This window comes from Pezoporus occidentalis, unplaced genomic scaffold (assembly GCF_034315485.1).
Source record: "Pezoporus occidentalis ecotype Australia unplaced genomic scaffold, CSIRO_AGI_Poc_V1 ctg19, whole genome shotgun sequence".
Taxonomy (NCBI): Eukaryota; Metazoa; Chordata; class Aves; order Psittaciformes; family Psittacidae; genus Pezoporus; species Pezoporus occidentalis.
In genome coordinates, this window is record NW_026913748.1 from 5,490,918 (window position 1) to 5,511,104 (window position 20,187).

A 20,187-nucleotide genomic window follows, 5' to 3' on the forward strand; every position below is an offset into this window, starting at 1 on the left:
GAAAGGGAAGCTTTTGCACTTGGGTCTTCAGCCTCTCTGACTGGGTATTTAACAGGTAACTTCTCAGGTCTGTTTTCTCTGCACTCCTAATATATGGTATTACTTGGTAGCTATATACACCTCAGTGAAGTCCCTGCTGTCTAACACGGACCAACATCATGCTCAGGCAGTTAGGAAAAAACACCATCCATTGGCTGCTCCCATCTTAGGGATTGCTGAAGTTAAAAAGGAGGGGTGAAGCCCCTGCTTCCCAGTTACATTGGCTGCAGTGTTAAAACCAGCAACCCACTCTTTCTTATTTAACTACCAATATTTAGTTACTATTGTATAGATTCCTAGCATGACATAAGAAAGCTCTGATACCACTGGTAGCTGCCACCCCTCTTGTAAAAGCTTAAGTGAACCACTTAGACTTTCGGGACATGCTTTGTGCTGATCAGTTCTGCAAAGTATCAAAGTCCTTGTGAGGAAAAACCCTTTTAATTTCCAAAGGCTTTTTGCTTTAGATGGGGACAACTTGAGAATTTCTGCTGCTCAAATGCATAGTGTATTGTGCAGACAACAGCCATCACTGCTGGAATTTGCTCTGAGGACATCTTTGATCACAACATGACATTGATTTAGTGTATCATGGAGGAGTGCAAGACGTGCAAGATGCAAATGCAGGGTAGCACACAGGGGGCTCCTGCGTTTCCAAGGGAATTAGCTGATTACTGGCTGATGGTAGGACTGCCCAATGCTCTGGGGAAATCTTGTATGAGCCAATTAACCACAAAGAAACAAAACTGCTCAAGGACAGAGAGAAGAGGAAAGCAGACTGGATCTACCTCCACATTAGCAATTAGCAACACATGAATCTTTATAGATAGAAAAGGAGGAAAACAGGCCTGCAGTTTAGCAACCAGGTGATCATACCAGTTCACCCTCTCTTCCAGCTGGTACAGCTGAAGCTCCAGCCTCTATTTCCAGACCTCCTTTGTTGCAAGGCCAGCTGCCACAGTTTGCTTAGCAGAAATTCACAGAACAGGGAGAGGGATGGATTCAGAGGTTTGTAAAAAGCATCCCAACAACTCAATATCCACAGTCAGGGTTTTTGCACATCAGGATCAATTTGTGGTTGCCCAGAGGCTGCGGAAGCAAGTCATAAAAATGTAGCTGGTGCGTTAGCTAAGGTAAAATTGAAGATGAAAGCTCTGGCTAGGTGAGGGAGAGGCAATTCAATTATTTTGTTGTGCCTTCAGCTAGAATCCACACCTACTCATTTCAGAATCTCAGTACATCTTTTTCAGTTAAGGAACAGATATCCTAACATAACAAAAATCACACATTACCTGTAATGTGTGCTGAAAGCATTAAATATGTTTTTCATAGGATTATCTTTCCCAGCTGCCTCACCAGCTGTATTAGTTTAGGAGGAGGAAGAAGAGGCGGCTGACAGAGATGAAGACATCAGGTACCTTCCAGCAATGAATGTAAGAAGGGGAAGCTGGAAGCTGCAGATTTTTCGGGGGGGGGGGGGGGGGGGGGGGGGAGTTGAGGTGATGGAATGTGGAGAAGCTGTGACCCTTGTGCTACAACATATGCAGTCCTTCTGATATGAGGCATCTTTGTGAGAGCCTCAGTGGTAAAGACCAAGAAGTTAGAAGCTATTGTATTTCAATATGTTCTTGATTCTGTTTTTTTGTCCACATGTGTAATGATAGCATACATGGCCTTAGCTGGTTCCTTATGCACAATCCGACATGAGAGCCTTTTTATAACACAGATGAAGATGGAAAAGATACACAAAGTCAGATGTTTTGTGCTTTTCTTTGGTATACAATTTGGATGCTTGGTTTGGTGTTAAAACTAGAGTGTGCATGTCTTCAAGATCCCTTTCTCCATAGTTGAAGTCTCCTTGAACTAGCAGGACTTTGGCTCCAATATATCTGTTACAGTAATGACACTTGGGTTCCTAAGTTTCAGGTCCCAGTGATATCTCACTGGAGAGGAAAACTAGAAAGAAAGCAGTCCAGCCTGATGAATGCACTTGTAGCTAATGAACACATCCAGAGATATGTCCTGCAAAAATAGGTACTCTGCTGGCTTTACTTGCACAGTAAAAAGACTGCAGCACAGGCAGTGACTAAGAGGAAGTCATAACATTGGCACAGCCACTTCTGGTGATACAACTGCCTGTGTTATTAGTACACTACAAAAGAGGTGGTGGTGGTGGTGAGTTTGCTGTGGGCTTTGTTTGTTGTTCTCTTCGATATTCCATAAACTGAACTATCCCTGTTGTACTGTGCTGTTATGATGCTGCTGTTGTCATCTGTAGTAGCTTTCTGGATGCCAGTGTCCTGTCTTGGGTGGGTAGGGGCCTGGGATCACTGCAGTTTGCAGGAAATGTTTGGGTATTCCCAAGGTCTGGATTAGTTCTAGAGCTAGACCAAGGTGGGACACAGCTTTAGAGGGAAGAAGGAAGGCCTGTAAATAGAGTTGAGCAATGGCTGTGCCTGATGTCATAGCCTTTATTTGGGGATTTTTGTTGTTTGGGTTTGGTTTTTTTTCTGTGCTTTCCCGCAAAGCGCTGAGAGAGGAAGATGATGAAGGCTGAGTGAAAATGGGCAGCCAGGGAGAGGGGCTGCTTAGGCACTATGGAGCCTCTCCAGACAATCTGTAGCTGCCTAAGTTTTCTTGAATGAAGCAAAGACATTCTCCATGTCCTCATCCCTCCTAACTTCCTATGACAGGAAAATACATCCTGTCTGCTTTCCCTGCATGGCTTGGCCCACATTCCCTCCACATGTGACATATCAAGGGCGTTATGCAAGCCTTATGACTTCAGCATATTTATTAGACCTTAGCTTTTCCCAGACAGGCAGAAATGATGTCAAACAACAGAGCTAAGACAACATTTTAGTTTGAAGCATGAGAACATGGCCACCAATTGGTACCCTAATAGAAATGATGTTTCCCAAGCTTAGCTCTCTTCATGGCCAGGTAGGCTGGATTCACTGTTATGTTTAAACCTATGACTAATTCCTTCTCTCTTTCTCCAGGTAGAGTAATTCCTGAAGCTGGGTCCAGGAACAAAGCCTGCAGCTGTAATATGTTTGGTTACCTGATTTTAATGATCATGCCAACTTTTGTCAGGGGTAAAGTAAGCAAATCAAGTTTTCAAGGAGCTGCACCAGTTCATAGCAGCTGGTTGTTTTTGTAATTCTGATTTCTTAGTTTCCCACTGGTGCTCAGGGCCTGGCACCAGCTGGACTCTTCCTTTCATATTCCACGTTGTAGTCTGCCAAATATTTGGATTCTTCCAAGGGTCTTGGGAACATAGGAAACTATGGGGATTTGAGACAGACAAGAAGGACAGGTGGTGCCCACTTCTGCTCCTAGAGGAAGCTGTTTGCCAAGGACCAGATACAGTATGCCTTCCCTTTTGGCTGATGTTTGCTGTTGCATCTTTGGAGGGTTTCAGGGTCCTCAAGCAACTTAGTTGTAAGAGTAATGCTATATCAGGATGTCTGCTCTTCACTATTTTGCACTAGTATCTGAAGTACATGGAAAACAAGTGATACCACTGCAAGGGTGCCCAGATGAATGTAAACAGCTCCTCTGCAACACGAGCCAGCTCCCTCACATGATGAAAAAGTTGGAGCTCAAGTTCAATGTGACCAGGGAAAGAATGGTTACTATTTATGCACATGGAGGTGTGGGAAGGCCACAAAAGTCTGCAAAAAGATTCTGTCTTTGAACCTCTTACCAGCTTTCAAAGTGTTAGTTCCACTGCCTTTCCCATCCATACTTCTGCAGCACATCCTCCAAAGGGGTCTTTGGCACACCTCTTCTTACAGGCAACTCTGTCACTTTTGTATCAGCAGGTTTGACTATACATGACCAATGGTTGGACTTGATGATCTTAAAGGTCTTTTCCAACCTAGATGATTCCATGGGGTCTGCATACAGAACAAATTAAACTGACATTAGCCCATGTATAATATCTTTGTGCATTTCAAGCTTTTCCAAGCTGGGAGCATTGGCAATGCACTGCAATTTCCTTCACTGCAGCAGAGGACATGGCACAGCAACACCCAAGCGGTGCTCTGGGAGTAGGCTTGCTTCCAGATGGACCTGTAACCTGCAGGGCTCGGCAGGTTGTACGTGGGGCTGCTTGGGTGCTTCCTTGTCACAGTCCAGGAGCTCCTGATAATGAAGGCAGTCTGATGAACCCCCTACCTTGTGCTGTGTGGTCTCTCATCTCTGGTTTTATCAGCTCAGGTGTCAAGCTTCACGCAAGCGGCTTATACTAGCTGGAGTGGGAGCAGCAGCGTTGTTGTGATGCTACAGCATAACTCTTCAGCTTCAGCACTGCTAATTGTGGTGGAGCCAGGGCAGGAGCATTCGCAGGCAGACTTATCCTCAGTCTGAATAAGTGGCCCAAGAATGACAGAGCAGACAGGCTCTGTCATCTTCCATACAAGAAAGTATGCACTTCCATGACTGAAACCAGCATGTAACAGCTGTATGTGCTGGGTGTCAGGGTCTTGAGGGCCCTGCCCACCCAATGGGGCTCCCCCCCCCCCCTTACAGTCCAGGACCCTATTACAGCACCCCTGGGACTGTCAGTCCCTGCCACAGCTATGCCATATCAAGGCTGGTGTCTGTCTACCCACACGCCTGCCCTGGCCATCCATGGGCCCTACCAAGCCACACCTCTCCCCATGGCCACCCAAGGGCTGTGTTCCCAGCCTGGTTCTCCTTGCTAGGCCTGATCCTGGCCCCTGCCCATGGGCTGACATCAGAGTCTGAGCAGCTGGACACACTAACGGTGCCTGGCACCGAAGACCACTGCTGCTGTCTTGCTTTCACTCCTGTCTGGTAGTGCTGAGCACCAGGAAGCCAATGACTCTGATTTAGCCTGGCAAACACTTTATTACTGAGATTTCCCAGTAATGGCTGCACTTCAGCCTGGAGGGAGGTACTGAGCTAGACCATCACCACATCAGACAGTGCCAAATGCTCCCACCCCCAAAGGATATGCTTGATGGGAACTTTGGGAATTGCTCAGCATGGATCCAGGCTTAAAGAAGTTGTGGCTATTGGTCTTCGAGGAAGTCAGTAAGAAACATGATCCTCAAGGAGAAGCAAACTGCTTTGATCTCTGTCCTCTTCTTCTGTTCAGTGTTAGAGCTGATTTCAAGAAAAGCGTGAGCCCAGTAAACAAATGCAGAAAAACTACAATCTAGCTGTCACCAGTAGGAAGTCTCCTAAAGCAGCAAGTACTTCAAGGTGATGTGTTGTTATCAGGCATGAAAAATAAGGGGTAGAGAGATAGAGCTGAATCTGTGGGTGTATATGTTTAGACTTCTGCTAAAATCTCTATGAGAGAAATTAAAAAGGACCCTTTTTAAGTGCTTTGATTAGCAAGAACTACTTTTAGATTCAAACTATAACAACATTGCAATGATGTGAACACGTATTATGACAGTGCGCACAGCAAAGCAGCAGTCCTTGCTAAATGACAAAATTCACAATGCATATTCATTGCAGGAAATACTTTTCATCTGTCCTTGATCTTATGTTGTATATTGGCTATGGATTTAGTGGATTTGGTTTTCTTTAGCATGCCCTTGGGCTTTTAAGAGTGTTAGGATGCATTGTAATGGAGATGTGGGGTGTCTGGCACTTCTTACTGAATAAGGCTTCAAAGGGAAGTTTGGAAATTGAAAACAGGGAAGCTGAAATCAGACTCTAATTACATTTGTACAGAGGCCAAAGGCATTTTGACAAAGGGTTTACCTGCTGTTCATGGACAGACTTTGACCAGAGCATGTGAAAATGTGGGGTTGGTTCATGCTCCCACTGGTATCAGCAGACATGGGACTGCCTGAGCTTTGGAAACTGAAATGTAGGAAAACAGTATTTGTGACTAGGCTTTGAACACATTGCCATTACTCATGTAGATGTGACAGCTTGAGTGCATCTTCTCTGGAAGCTTTCCCAGCACCAGAGATCAGCTAGTGGGGAGCACAGACCACAGACACACCTGTGCCTGACGCCCTGACACCACAGACAATATTGCTGTGGGTATGTGGTCTAAGCTTCTCGCCAGGATCTCCTCCTGCCTTTCTCCTTGCTACAATATGTACCTATGTTTTTTTAAAAAAGAAAGAAACAAACAAAAGGCCACAGTTCTTTACTCATGCTTTACATGGGCAGGTATATTATGTTGCAAGTCTTTTACCTTCCTGGGTCTTTCACAAGCAGACAGATTGTAAGGTACTGGTGTCCTGGAGCACTGTAAACAGAGGAATTGGAGTTTAGAGGCAGGGAAACAAACTTCCTCAGCAGAGAGCAAATATTATTTCAAAATGAAGAACAGAGGCTTGTTGTCCGCACTGAATTCCTACCTCATCTCAGGACTGGTGTGAAAGGCATCTGTCAGGGGATAATGGCATTGGGATGTGTGGGCTGGAAGGACTCAGTGTCAGGGCTGCTGCCTGTGTAGAGGTGCATCTGCCTCTCAGTGTGACACCATCAGGGCCAGCTTTGAGAATAATAGAGCTTTGTGCCTGGCAGATGTTTGGGCAGAGGAGAAGCAGTATTTCTTTTCTGAGGGCACAAGGAGTGCCCTGACCTGATTTCTAGGAGGCTGGTGCTTCTGTAAACCAGGCCACAAGTGATTTGGCCAAGGTCATGCAGTGAGTGAGTGATGCTGTTGGAGATGGATGGAAATCTCTGTGTGGGTGCTTCGCTTGCTGGTCCCAGCGCAACACCTCCATTAGTGCATGACATGCTAGTGATTTATTCCAGCATCATACTTTGCTGATTAGGTTTTATCTCCATAGTGGCTGGAACAGTCTGTGTACCTCCTATGTCCAAAGAGCAGAAAGTGTACCTCACTCTGAGCAAAATACAGTCTTTGACCTCAGGGTCTTGGCACTGAATCATACAAAAGGTAATGGCTGCATATGATCCTTCTCCTGACTTCATGGGGTGGGGGAAGGAAAACCTCTACCCAGTTAGTTGCTCAGCAGGAAAACGCACATCTTGCAAGCTCTGTATAAAAGCACAGGCAGAAATAGAGTGAAATGGCAGTCTCCACCACAGACTTTTGCCATTCTGTGTCACTGAGCACTTGGAGAGGAAAGGGCAGGGTAGCAAAGGGCACAAACCTCTAGAAACTGGGCACGGTAACTATGGAACTTGCCCGGGAGCTGTTTCTGAGGAAGTGTTCAAAGTCTGTGTTCCCTCTCTGCCTGGGGTGTCATTGACCTACAAGAGCTGAACCCCTCAGAAGGCTGATTCAGGCTGGAGGAGGTTTGAAGCAAGGAGGTGAGGCCAGGCCTGAGGAGGAGGTATCTCCTCAGCAGAGTGCTGAGCTGTGTGCTGCAAAGCCTGGCTGGCAGGACCACAACCGTGCAAATGAAGACAGGCAATGTAGTTCCATGCTTGGCCATGGTGAAGGATCTGTTTTCTTGTTACCAAGGATTTTTTGTGAAGGAAGCAGCAAGAACATAGGCCCAGTCCTGGGAGGGTGGGGAGAAGAAGGTGTGGTTAACTGTTGAATCATTTCAGTTGCCTCTTGAAACATCTCCCTCAAAAATCCTCTCTGAAAGCAGATGCAAGTGGAATGTGTCTATATGTATTTGCAATGCGAGAGCACACGTAGGATGGATGTACATAAAAGGAATAAAATGCAATGAGCTACATTAGGGAATTAGAGATTTTAAGCATTTAAATCTTAAATCACTGAAGTTTTAGAGATCCTATAGCAGAGATGCAGGAAAAGTTGTCATCTTTTACACTGTTATCTAATTCTGCTGTATGAATAATAATTTCCCAATTTGACAGAGGAAATTTGTGTGCTTTTATTCAAGCTTAATCTTTATAGATACGAAGCCAGTATAGAAGATGAGCTACTAGCTATAATGGTATTACAATTCAATTTAGTATTAGAATATATGCCTATAGTACCTGCTTTCTAAGCAATGATGAATTGCACTGGAAGAAACAATCTTTGCTTTATGCCTTCTGGCTAGTGATTTGGTTTATTGGGTTTTAAACCCTACGGCAGCCAATATTTTTATCAGTGCTTTAAGTAGTCTTCTTGCATAAGCTCAGAGAATAAAAATCGCTTTCTGTATGAACCTTGCTGTAACATTTTCCACTGTTGTTTCTTTTCTTCCCATTCTGCTATATGCTCTTCTCCACTTTGTGCCTGAATGGCTTCAATTTTGGTCTTAAAGTCCATCCTTCTCCCATTTGTTTTAGCTGACTACTCATACTGTTCATATTCATACTTCATACTTCTCGTCAAGTAGCTCACAGCGCTGTGAACCACTTAACTGAAAGTCAGCCAGAAGTAGAAAACTGTTCTGAGTATTACAAACATTCATGTTGGATCTTAGTTGTTTTCTCTCTTTTCCACCCGGCAAGATCTCATGACCCCATAGGCACTGCAGCAAAACAGGAGAAGCTTTCAACAGGAAATCAATGTGGCTTGGCAGCTGGTGAAAGATCTTCCGCAGGGAGCTGTAGAGATGTGTGAAGGAGTTGGGCAATCCATCACCAAGAGCATGATTTCCAAGTCATTGAAGGAGGAAATAAAGAATAAAAATTGATGCAACACCGTCACAGCAAGGAGAGGGGATGCAACCTTTAAATAGCAGTTTTTTTCCACTTCTCAGAAGCTTTGGGCATTGGCTTCTTACAGAAGTAGGACAAAAAGCTTGACAAGCCTGTAGACTGATCTTTTATGTCAGATCCTAAGGGCAGGGGGATGACACACTTGTTAGCATGCGACCAGTTTAAACTAACAGGTTCTGAGAAACAAAGGCTCCCTGAGAGGTTAAGGAGAGGGAAAGCTGAACCAACTTGATATTGAGAGAAATATTCACCACAACTGAAGACATAAGTACCTGAGGAAGAAGAACAAATCTGCCAAGCCAAAAACCTTCCCTTGCTGTTGCACCACTGGTAATCCTGCTGGTAATGGGACAAAGCTGCTGCCACAGGAAAGCACATGAAAGTGAAACGTCCCAGGCAGTTCTTCTTTATGCCAGCAAGTTTCTGTGCTTGTCCCAGTCTGAAATTCTCAATCTTCCAAGGATTGTGTACATGTTCCTCCAAGGAACAGGGATAAGAAGCTCCTAGTGCTCTGATGGTGCTTTGTGGACTGCTGTGCCAGGGACAAGGCTTATTTCCCCAGGATTATTGTTAATATGCTTTGAATAGGGGACATCCAGCCCATCCATGCTCCTTGTGGAGTTTTAACACCCTTTGTTTGTGAAAGGAAAAAATACTCATAGTCCCACCAGTTACCTCTGATCATGCCAGATGTGCCTCGCAGCACAATCCTATCAGTCACTGCCTCTTCCCAGGCTGTAAAATGCTTTTGCATGGCATTTGGCTGATTAGGGAGCATGTACAGCAGTTCTTGATGCATTGGGTCCTTGTCTTTGTTAGCCTCTCTCTCTTGCAAGAAGCTCCACAGCCCCTTTGTGGACCTGCCTGTGAATGCTGTGAAATTTAAGCAATCAACATTGCAGGCAGAGCAGAAGTGTTTGGTCTGTCCCTAAAGCTGGCCAGTCCTTCTATAGAGGCACTAGTGACCAGTGCAGAACGCTTTTGGACAGTGAAAAGACAACCAAAATACTGAGATTCTGGAAGAAAAGTGGTGCAAAAAATCTCAGTATGGAGAAGAGGCAATTATGGACATTGAGGGACTACTGCAGTGCTTTCCTGTGCTGCATATCATAAGATAGTGTTAGGTGGTGGAAAGTGATAGAGAAGGTGTAATTGCACTTTGTTCACATGCCTAATATTGGAAGACTTCAGGCCCAACAGAGCATGGGGTGGGCACAAAGCTCTCCTCTGTGCTGCAAGCCAATGCAACTCAGACAGCTCTGCTCTGCTGTGCACGTTTCCTCCAGCCAAAGGCAAAGGCCTATGATACAACAGATTTGGTTGTATTCCTATCCATTTTGTGCTGACATGAATGTAGCGAAAGAAGACCAGTGGAAAAAATAGATGTAAATGGGTATCCTGTCCAGTTCCTGGGGTGGAGGAAAGTATTGCCCCTGGGCAGGAAGGAGAAGGTCTTGCAGCTGAGCTCTGAAATTGTTTATTATAATCAATATTGTTGTCCAGTAAGCTAACTTTTAAGCCTGTTTTCACTGTTAAAATCTCCTAAAAGTTACTGATTCCCTGGGATGAGAGCTACGATGGAGCTAAAGAACATGACAGTGAAGAGCTGCCCAAAGGCAGCATGCAGTGACTAAAGCTAGACCAGCTTGGAGGGAAAGACTGGAACAATTTAGATGGAGGAGTTTAGATGAGAAAAATCCAGCCCCAGCGACATAACATGACTTATCAGAGTCCAGATGCACTTGGCACAGCCAGGTCTGCTGGCACTGCAATTTTATCCAAGCAAAAAATACTGTCCTATGCAGAAGGCAGCTAAAGCAAAACAATCTAGAACCACTTGCTACCCAAGGCAAAGGGGTCAGAACCATTGTGTTAAATTTTGGGTTGATGTTAGAAGCAGTCCTAACTCATACATCCTTCAGAGAGGCTGATGAAACCACTCTTGGACTGGCTGGAGACAACCATGCCATCAGGCTTCCAAAAGAGAAGTGTACAATAAGAGATGAAGATGGTACTTCTCCACAGTAAGCAATTAGATTTGAATGAGGCTGACTTGTCAAACTCTTGTCATCTGACCTAGAGCTGAATAAGCAATTACATACAAGTTAATAAGCAAACCAAGCTACATAAAATAACCTAGCCCTCGGTGCAAAGTCGAGAAAACAGCTGGTGTCCTAGCAAATTACTACGTGGATCCAACAAGGTTCAGCTTGTTATACCAAGTGCTGCAACCACCAGAATCATTGAAAGTGATAGAGTACTCATCTTCTTTTTCCTTGGATATTGGGGTTAGTTCTTGCCTGCTTTCAGTAGAGCACTGTGGGAAGCTGAGAAGTAAAAAGGCATAAAACTTGTTAATTCAAAAGACAGAAGAGAGATATATGCTGATCCAGGTTGCCTTCAGGTGGGTAGGAACAGTTATTTCACATACCCCTGTACTGGATGAAATGCTGCAAGGTTCCTTGCAGACATTTCTTTATCAAAGGTGCTCGTTAAATAAGGACAAGTATAAATCATAGAAAGGAAAAATGTGGCTCACATTGCTGAGAGGAAAGAGAAAGAGGCTATAAGAGTCCACAGTAAGCAAAGGATGAGACTGGAATTATTACAGACTGCATGAACCAAGACTAGTAAACAGATAAAAACAGAAGGATGAAAGTGCATATTGAATGCTACCCACAGCATCCTAAAGTACACATATGAAGGGTCATTGCCATAAGCAGGGACCTTATCAGTTTGGGGAAGAACATTTTAGAACTTCAAAAGAATCATTTTTTTGTCCTTTTGAAAGTAGGTGCCACTCTTGAATGGATCTGCCTGTGCTTTGCCATCAGGGAGTAATAATGGGAGGAGTTTTAGCAACAAGAGTAAAATAACATTGATTTCTTCCTGGATGAGGCAGAGCAGGTAATAAATCTTCAATAAACTGTGAATGAAGCAGCGTTTCAGATTTTTGCTTTGAAACAGAGTGCATATAGCAAAGAAATAGTTCTCCCTCCTAGCAATTAGGGGGATGCGATTGCCATCGATCATGGTGCAGGGATGGAGACTCCACAAAAGCCAGCTCCCCTCCTTCTCTGTCAGCAGATCCTTGCCGAGGTGGGGTGCCAGGGGGGTGGTGGTGGCTGTTTCAGCGCTTGACTCAGGAAGATAAACGCCATTTCCCCTGGCAGGATTCCCACAGAAAGTGATCAGCATAGGAGCTGGCCCCTGGGAGTGGCCTGGAGCACAAGTCTTATGAGGAACGCCTGAGAGAATAGTGAGTCTTTAAGCTGGAGAAGGACCTTATCACTCTCTATAACTACCTGAAAGGAGGAAGGAGAGAGGAGGTGGCTGATCTCTTCTCTCAAGTAATAGACGATAGGACAAGAGGAAACGGCCTCAAACTGTGCCAGGGGAGGTTTAAATTGGATATTAGGAATAATTTCTTCGCTGAGTGTTCAGGCATTGGAACAGGCTCCGCAGGGCAGTGGTGGAATCGCCATCCCTGGAAGTGTTAAAAACCCGTGTAGATGAGGCCCTCAGTGACATGGTTTAGTGGTGGCTTTGGCAGTCCTAGGGTAAGGGCTGGACTTGATGATCTTGGTCTTTTCCAACCTAGCTGATTCTATGATTTCCTTTCATATTCAGATAAAAGCCAACCTCCCCTACTCCCTCCTGCGGGAGGCTGAGGAGGGAGGCAGTAAGCTTGAATCGCATAACCCGAGAACTGTGCCAAAAGAACAAAACCACAACGTGCCGCAAAGCCTCCCGGAGCTCTCCCGCATCCCTCACACCCAAAGCGCAGATAAGGGCCGCGAACGTTCCGCTAAGGCCCCGGAGCGGGAGCAGGAGGAGACACCGCGCCCGCCCGGGGTTTAAATACCCCGCGGGGGGGCGGGCCGACAGCGCGGCCCCGCCCGTTCCCCCCGCCCCGTTCAGCTGACAGCGGGGCCGCTCGCTGTCCGCCCGTCGCCGTCGGAGCTGCTGCTCGGTGCCCGCCAGCTGCGGCCTGCGCGCTCCCGCCGGGGATGGGGGGCGGCGCGCCGTGACCGGCCACCCGGGCGCGTCCCCGCCGCGCAGAGCCGCGCTGCCGCAGGGAGCCGCCGGCGGGATGAGCGGGAGCGGCGCCCCGGGGCCCGGCGCGGCTCCTTGCCGCTTCGCTCACTACTTCGTGCTGTGCGGCATCGACGCGGAGAGCGGGCTGGAGCCCGACGAGCTGGCAGGTGAGCAGCAGCGGCGGGGCCCGGCGCGGCGCGGAGGCCTCGCCCGCGCCCGCATCCGCACCGCTGCGGCTGGCCGCGGCCCGGCTGGCTTTTGGGATCCGTTGCCTCAAAATATCTGCGTCCCCCGCGGAGGGGCGAGGGGAGGAGGAGGGAGGAAGGGGGTCTCCAAGCCGGCAGGAGCCGCGGGGGGCGAGCAACTTTGAAGGTTGAAGCGCCCGCCGAGTGGCCGGGGGAGCATCCCCCGAAGGGCAGCGTTTGCCTGTCGGGCGGCCGCCGGGATGCGCCCTCCCCGCAGGCAGGGGCCCGCGACCCGCCGTTGGCCCTGGTCCCTAATGGTGGAAGGGGAAAGGGAGCTCCCAGCGGTGCCTTACGACGGGGGCAGAAGGGTACCCGGGGTTACGGGATTGAAAGGAGCCGAGTGACCGAGGTTTCTGTTGGAGCAGATGGATAGTCTTCTCTATTTGCGCTGGAAAAAAGGGGAAAATAGGATGTGGGATCTGGGAAGAACTGAATAAAATAAGAGAATCACATCTTTAATTATGTTCCTTTATTCACATCTTATGTCCGTTCAGAAAATAGTCTTCCTGCATCCTTCCTTCTTCCTCCACCCCTGAAAATGTTACAGAATCTAAGAACAAAATTATTACTATGGGATCTAACACATTAGCCAAAATGTTTATTTTTGGAGGGTTCATGACTGGATGTGAGCTGGTTACGTTGGCATAAGGCAGTATTTCTTCCTAAATGTCACTTTTGTTTATATAAAAGGAACTGTTTAAGTCGTGATTTTACATAGAGAGATAGATTGCCTGTAAGCTTAGTAACGAGGCTTAATGCATGGGAGCTGAACGTTTCCTCCTTGGGTTAGGAGTCTGAAAGCGCGTAAATGCTTACAGTTTGCCATTCCTATGCACTCGCACTGCAGGCAAATGGGTGAATGTGGCCGAAGCTGAAAGCAGCGTTGCTGTCACGGTGAGCGTCTCTGGGGGTGAGATCACGGCAGGGTCTCTGCTGCTGTTGCGTCAGGAAACACCTTGCCTCCTGATTGTGTGAGAGAAAGACTTGATGATCTGTTATCACTGATCAGTGTACCCTGGCTGAAGTTCATATGTTTGTCACCTGTAAAAGAGCACACACTAGAGGTAGCCCACAGATCTCCAAGTTGAAGCATTAGCCAAACGTGCTTTAGTCTCTGCTTTTACACATGTATTAGTGACTGCAATTGTATGTTTTCAGTTTTGCCGCTTTTAGTAGGAAACTCCTGCCTCGTGAGCCATCTCTCAGCTGATGGCATACAGTGTTTGGTTTGCATAATATGACCTAGTGGGGTTTTAGCTACTTAAACTTTGAGTCATCTCGAACTCTTCTATCTGAAAATAAACTATTTTTAAAGTAGTGCTGGCTGGCAGGCTGTGCCTTCCCTCATGAGTACCCAGACTTTCAAACTTGGCTTTTGCTATTTCCCAGCAAGATGTGCTGGTGTGTTCTTGCTGGGAAGTGCTCCTCAAGGACAGCCAGAATGTGGTGGGCTCCTGCTTGGATGCAGGACTCATCTTTTGTGGTCATTCAGTAGGTTTAGCTGAACTGCTCTAGCAACACTAAAAAGATTTCAAAGATAAAAGAAGTCTCCCTCTTCGTTTTACATTAAAGGAAAGACATTTTGGCACATCTGGGATACTCCTATTTATCAAATAGAACACAACTGTGAATAATTTCAAAGAGAAATTACCAGAAGTAGTTATTTTGGAAGAAAGTGGGGTTCTTTTTATTCTTTCCTCCTCTATAAAGCAGAAATGTCTTTAACTGGTTTAAAACAGGCAAGGTCTAGCAGTATGGCTTGAGCACACAATAACTGTTGATAGTGCAAATCTGGGAGGCACTCTCAGTACCTAGGAGGGCTGTGATATGATAGAGGAAGAAGTGGAATAACAGAAATATGATGGGACTTAATATTGCCACTGAGCAATGTTATATTTTTAGGGACTCATGACAAGAGTTTTCTGGTATCAGCTGGGAGCACAGCAGTTGGAAATGTTAGAGAGGAACAGGGAGTGCTGTGAGCCACAAATATAATGCAGCAATGGAAAAATTAACTCTGGTTTTAGATGTAGCTGAGGGGAGTATTAATGCCACTGTAGGCAGGCAGTAGTGAGATCCCTTCTAGAAATCTGTGTTACAGGTTTCAAAACCCAAGTTACTACAATTGAGTTCATTACCAGAATAGGTGGGGAGGAAGATGCTTGAGGAACCAGAAGGTCTATTGTATCACAGGAAACATGGAAATTAAGGCTATTTCTTTCTAAAAGTGCTCTTACAATGTTTTGCAGAAAGAAATTATCCTGTTCTTTCAGTATTAAGTTATGTAGCTGTGACAGCTTTACATCGTGCTCTCCTCGTGCTTAAAGAATTTGTCGAATGTAGAGTTGCTGTGACTTAAGCCATTGCACAGATCATACCCGATTTAGCAAAAAAGTAATCAAGAACCTGCTTACCTCCACGCGTGTGAATCCCTTAGCAGCTGGCATACACACAGTGCCTTGCTTAAGCTGGGTCTGACCTAATGGAGCTGTGCCAGGGCTGAGCAGAGGAGCATGAGAAGAACTCTTCTGCAGGGCCTCTCCTGTGAACAGAGAAGCACAAGTTACAATATCCTCGAGGGATTTTCAGCTTCCAGATGGACTCACTGGTGATGAGCTGAGGCACAGGCACCTCGCTGGGGTGCGTGGCGTGCTAAGGAGCTGCCAGTGAGTCAGCTGTGATGTCATCTGGAGCTCCCTGACCTGAGCTCTCCCTACGCTGGGAGCAGTGCAGGAGCCACCCGTTGTGAAGGCTTTCCATGCCTGATGGCTTAAACACAAAACCTCTTTCCATGCAAACCCTCTGCAGTAAAAACAAAACCAAACAAACCCACAGCAAAAAAAGTCATCTACCGCGTCAGGCATGAAGGGAACTGTTTCAGTGATGCTCTTGGAGGCAGGGTGAAGAACTTCGTTTTTAATGCTTATTGTAGAGATGTTAGGTCTATTTACAAACTGAAATAAAACCAAGGTTTTGAAGTTGCATTAGGTCTTGACGTGCCTTTAGGGAAGAGTGACTTGCTTTATATATAGTTCCTTGTTCCTGTGGATGCTCAGCACTTAAAATAAATTTGGTAGATGAGGATTTTCCACCATTAGTTTTTAATAGGAAATTGCTCCACAATCGCTCCACAATTGCTTCTCAAATGGGTTCATTTTGGGTTTTAAAATTAATTAGTTTTGAAAAGTAAAAAGCTATTTACCTAACTGTTCAACTTGGTATGGCATGCAACCATTCAGCAAAGTAGTGTATGGACTGTAATACTGTCAAAATACTTGTGGAACCATCAAAAAGCTGTCAGTTAAGGATGGAAGAAAAAAGTCTCTCTAGGGACGTAGTTTCCTCTCTCATGTAAGCACTTAATAGTTAGAGAGGTCAGTAAAGAAAAATGAGGGTTTTGATGTGAAGTGTCTTGAAAAGCATGAAAATCTCAGTATTGGGTTTTGTGCCCTGTTGAACTCCACTAACATAGGATGAAGGGAGCTTTTCTCTCATATTCAGGGCTGATGGAAAATAACGTTTCAGTTCACTTTCAGCTTTATGCCTACTTCTTCCAGGTAAAGCCATTTTGAGACTGTATCAGTCTTGGAATTGCATCAGCTTAAATGAACTCGTTATAGTAGATATGTAACATTGCCTTAAACAAAAAAGACTTAATTGTTCATTAAATTGTTTCTATTAAATATTTTTTCATACTGTATGAACTTTATCAGTGTATGTGCAAGGCATGAGATTTTTCTGGCTGTAGTGGATTTTACATTTGCTTCGAGAGCATGTTAAATTTTATAGTTTCTTGTTACAGAGTGCCACAAACTACAATTTAGCAAAATCCAGAATATATATGACTCAATTAAGAAGAAAATTAAGTATCTTTTATTGGGGAAATAATTTAGTGCTCTGGAGGAAAGTAGAGGGAGAATTAGGGATGGGAGTTCTGTTCCCAAGTGGAAGGTCTGTTCTGTGCTCCATTGAGGATGCTGTTGCTGGAGTGGTTTGGAAGGAGAGAGAATTCGTGTTTGGAAGGAGAGAGAAGAGCTGGCATGTGAACTGCGGCCTGAAGGACCATGTTGGATGGTGCCTTCTGCATCTCAGAACTTGCATGTTGGTTGAGTTGTGGTAGCTCTCTTGCTGTGTGAAATGAAAAGGTTTATAGCCGATTTTTTTGACTCTCTTTACAGTGACGCGACATTCCATTATCTTGTCTGGTAACATATTTTGTATTGTCTAGTTTTAATCATTGCATAATATAATAATAAGTTCTGTCTAGCTTTAACCATTGCATAATATAATAATAAGTTCCCCTATCTTACTGTCCTGGTTCAATGTATTCTTTAAAACTGTAGAGAGCTTCATTACTCTACTTTTAAGATCAAATTTATTTTTTCTTTTATTTCTATTCCTTTATGATGAGCAAACCTGAGAGTGATTACTGGCCATGCTCATTGGAAATGCTGAGTGTCTTGGGTAAAATAAACACTATTCCTGCCTCATGCTGTTTCCCTGCCAACATGCAGGTATTGGGTATTAATTTTCCCCCAGTGAAACATAACTTCAATTCATAGTGTTGAAAGCCAAACGGGGCATGCTGCAGTCTGGCTAACTGTGCCTCTTATCTAGAAGGCTCTTATTTTTAGAAAGCTGAAAGACTTTTTTTGTCCTTATGTGCTCTTGGCACCTGTGTGCTCGCGCCTTGCAGAGTCTCCCCGCAGCCTGTGCACTTCTCCATTGCGCTTCCTTCGTGCCGAGTCACCCTGCAGTGCCTGGTGGCATTACTACAGAGATACAACTTCTTGTGTAGGTGGCTTTTCTGAAAACAAGTGATTGGGTTTTTCCCTAGTTAACTGGAAATAGACTGAGAAATGTCCCTTGACGAAGGAATTTCTAAGCAGTTGCGGTTCCTGTTCATAACTTAGTTGTTGTAAATGAAAAGTGACTACAGTTTTGCTTTTCATTTTTTAAGTGCAGTCCAGTATTGCATAAAGAATTTTTTTAGGCATTATCTAGGTTAAGTAACCTGGATGCAGATAAGAGTGGTACAAGTAGAGAATATGACTTATACTATACAGCTTCACAAGACTTAACTTGCCCCTCAGAAGCAGTTGCAGTAGATTGTTGAGGATTTCTGACTGTTATAGGGCTTGTGAGAGGGATGGAACTCAAGCATTTCTCCTGCTCCCCTTGAGAAGCAGCACTCAAATGCACCACTCAATCTTCTGAATTCATGGCTAGAATAAGCAAGTCTTGTGGATGAAAGACTGGATGGAGTAGCTGGCTTATGGAAGTAACTGTTGTAAATTGTCACAATAAACAAGAAAACACTGGCTATACATTTAGGAAACCTGTTTGATAAAAATCTAATCTAGGTTAATATTTTTTTCATGTAAAAACACTTAGTCTGCGTTATGTGTTTCTGGTTAAAGAGAACATGGAGGTAATCCCTGCTTAAGTGCAACCTCAACTCAATGCTGAAATGGAAATAATAGAAACAATGTTTTGTGTCTGCTCTTTTCAGCATCTTTAAAAGTGGTAACATGGATAGCTGCTGTAATGGTTTATTCTTAAACGTGGGGGATTTTGGTTGGTTGGGGTTTTTCTTGCTACTGGGGAAAAATAGAATTCCATTGTAATAGCACACAGATTTTTCTTTTTTTTTTACAGATTTCTGAATTATACATTAAAGACTTAGCTTCTGTAGGAGGATTTCTGCAGCCAAAGGAAACAGTGCTTTCTGTAAAGAATTGTCGATATTATTGACAAATATGATCTCCAGTTACAGTTACCTTTAATAAGGAGTACCTCTCTTGCCTACTTGGATAACAGAATATTTGTGGAATTGCTAATGGCTGTGATGCGTTATTATGCTTTAGTAATAGCGCTTTCATTCTCTATATATGCCAGAGAGACACCGAGTGTAAATGCTCCCCCAGTCCTGGTGTGACTATTGTGTTATACATTTGCCTTCATCTAAGTTTTTTTTTTACTGTATTCCTTTGAAAATAAGGTATTGATTGGTTTGGAAAAACATCATCATTCCTATCAATAGCACAGACTCAGTAATGCGAAACCAAAGAGCATTTCTTGTACTTTTTTTGCCAGGTAAGTTGCTGTTTTGATTTCCACTTAGACTAAACCCTCTTTCACTCTCGGAGGCAGTTTCACTGTCAGCATCTGTTGTGGTAGCACCAAAGAAGGTGTGACCAGATGAAGGTTGTTTTCTCAGTGAAAATCCTGGTAACTGGCCTGTTAATATTGCAGTAGGTAGCCTTTTTCCTTAACATAGTGTAAGTAGCAGTTGTAATGAAAGTGTTGGCAGGCTGAGCTGCTGCTGTCCTTTGCAAGAATGACCTAAATCCAACCCTAATCTTGTTCCTCCATATCAGTCTGAAGTCGCTGCTTCCATCCTGGTGGCTTAGTGGCTTAGTGGTGCAGTGACTGGTGGGAGCCCTGGTCCCTGGGACTACAGCTACCTGCCTCAGGCAAAGAGCAGTAACAGGCAGACATGTCCATGTCCTGAAGACTATGGCAGTGCCAGATCAGGATCATTGCGACTGGGTGTTAGTAGGGAGTGTGAGTAGATAGGGTAATTTGAGCCTACGCTGGAGGGGAAAGTCCCTGTTGCCAGCAGAGAGAGGCTCCTGTGTTGGTGTCCACCTCTACAGTGGTCCTAACAGCACTGGAGGATGGTAGCATCTTGGGGAAGGAGATACTCACTCCTCTGAAAACGGAAGAGCAGAAACTGAATATGTCAGAATTGCTTGTGGCAGTTTATGACTGTAGTATTGATTTCTTTGCTCAGCTGTTTGCCCCTGAAGCCTTTCTGTCCTTGCCAAAGATTTCCCAGTGCTGCAGGAGCTGTGCCAGCACCCTGACACCCTGCCCACAGCATTCCTATGCTAGCCTGGAGCTTGCCATAGGAATACCTCGAAAATAAGCTGCTTCAGGAGAGGCTGAGATGAATGCAAGCAGCCAGGACAAGGGTTTCAGGGCTCTCTTGGCTGCCTTCTTTCACCTCCTAGTCATGCACTAATCAAGTTCTCCTTAATGCCAGCTCGTCCCTGAAACTTTCTGGCAAGTGTACAGCCTGCAAAGCCTTGGCGTGCGCTGACGCTGGATATGTGGCTGGCACGCTGCTCCCTGCTGCAGTTGCTGATCTGTTGCAATGAGGGTTAGAGTCAATGAGAAATGTGAATGAAGGGGGGGGGAACCACTTTGGTCCAGTTGATGCTATGGTGTTTGACTGGTGCTATCTGAGGTTATGTAGGACTGCTTA

General features: G+C 45.1%; 1 protein-coding gene and 1 long non-coding RNA gene across 8 annotated transcripts in view; both read left to right on the top strand.

Moving 5' to 3' along the window:
- Window positions 1-1,697: 1,697 nt before the first annotated feature.
- LOC134162565 (uncharacterized) lies at window positions 1,698-4,588 on the top strand. Its single transcript, XR_009964368.1, has 3 exons — window positions 1,698-3,142; window positions 4,054-4,139; window positions 4,259-4,588. It is a non-coding gene; the product is annotated as an uncharacterized LOC134162565 (long non-coding RNA).
- Window positions 4,589-12,594: 8,006 nt separating this feature from the next.
- DENND5B (DENN domain containing 5B) overlaps window positions 12,595-20,187 on the top strand; it is a 116,464-nt gene continuing 108,871 nt past the window's right edge. For 2 of the 7 annotated variants that reach the window (XM_062616513.1, XM_062616512.1), the window contains exon 1: window positions 12,597-12,839. In XM_062616513.1, coding sequence (XP_062472497.1) covers window positions 12,728-12,839 — 112 coding nt within the window. In that variant the 5' untranslated portion in view covers window positions 12,597-12,727. Of the gene's footprint in view, window positions 12,840-20,187 lie in introns of all 7 variants that reach the window. The other 5 variants (XM_062616515.1, XM_062616516.1, XM_062616510.1 and 2 more) reach the window with 4 other exon arrangements.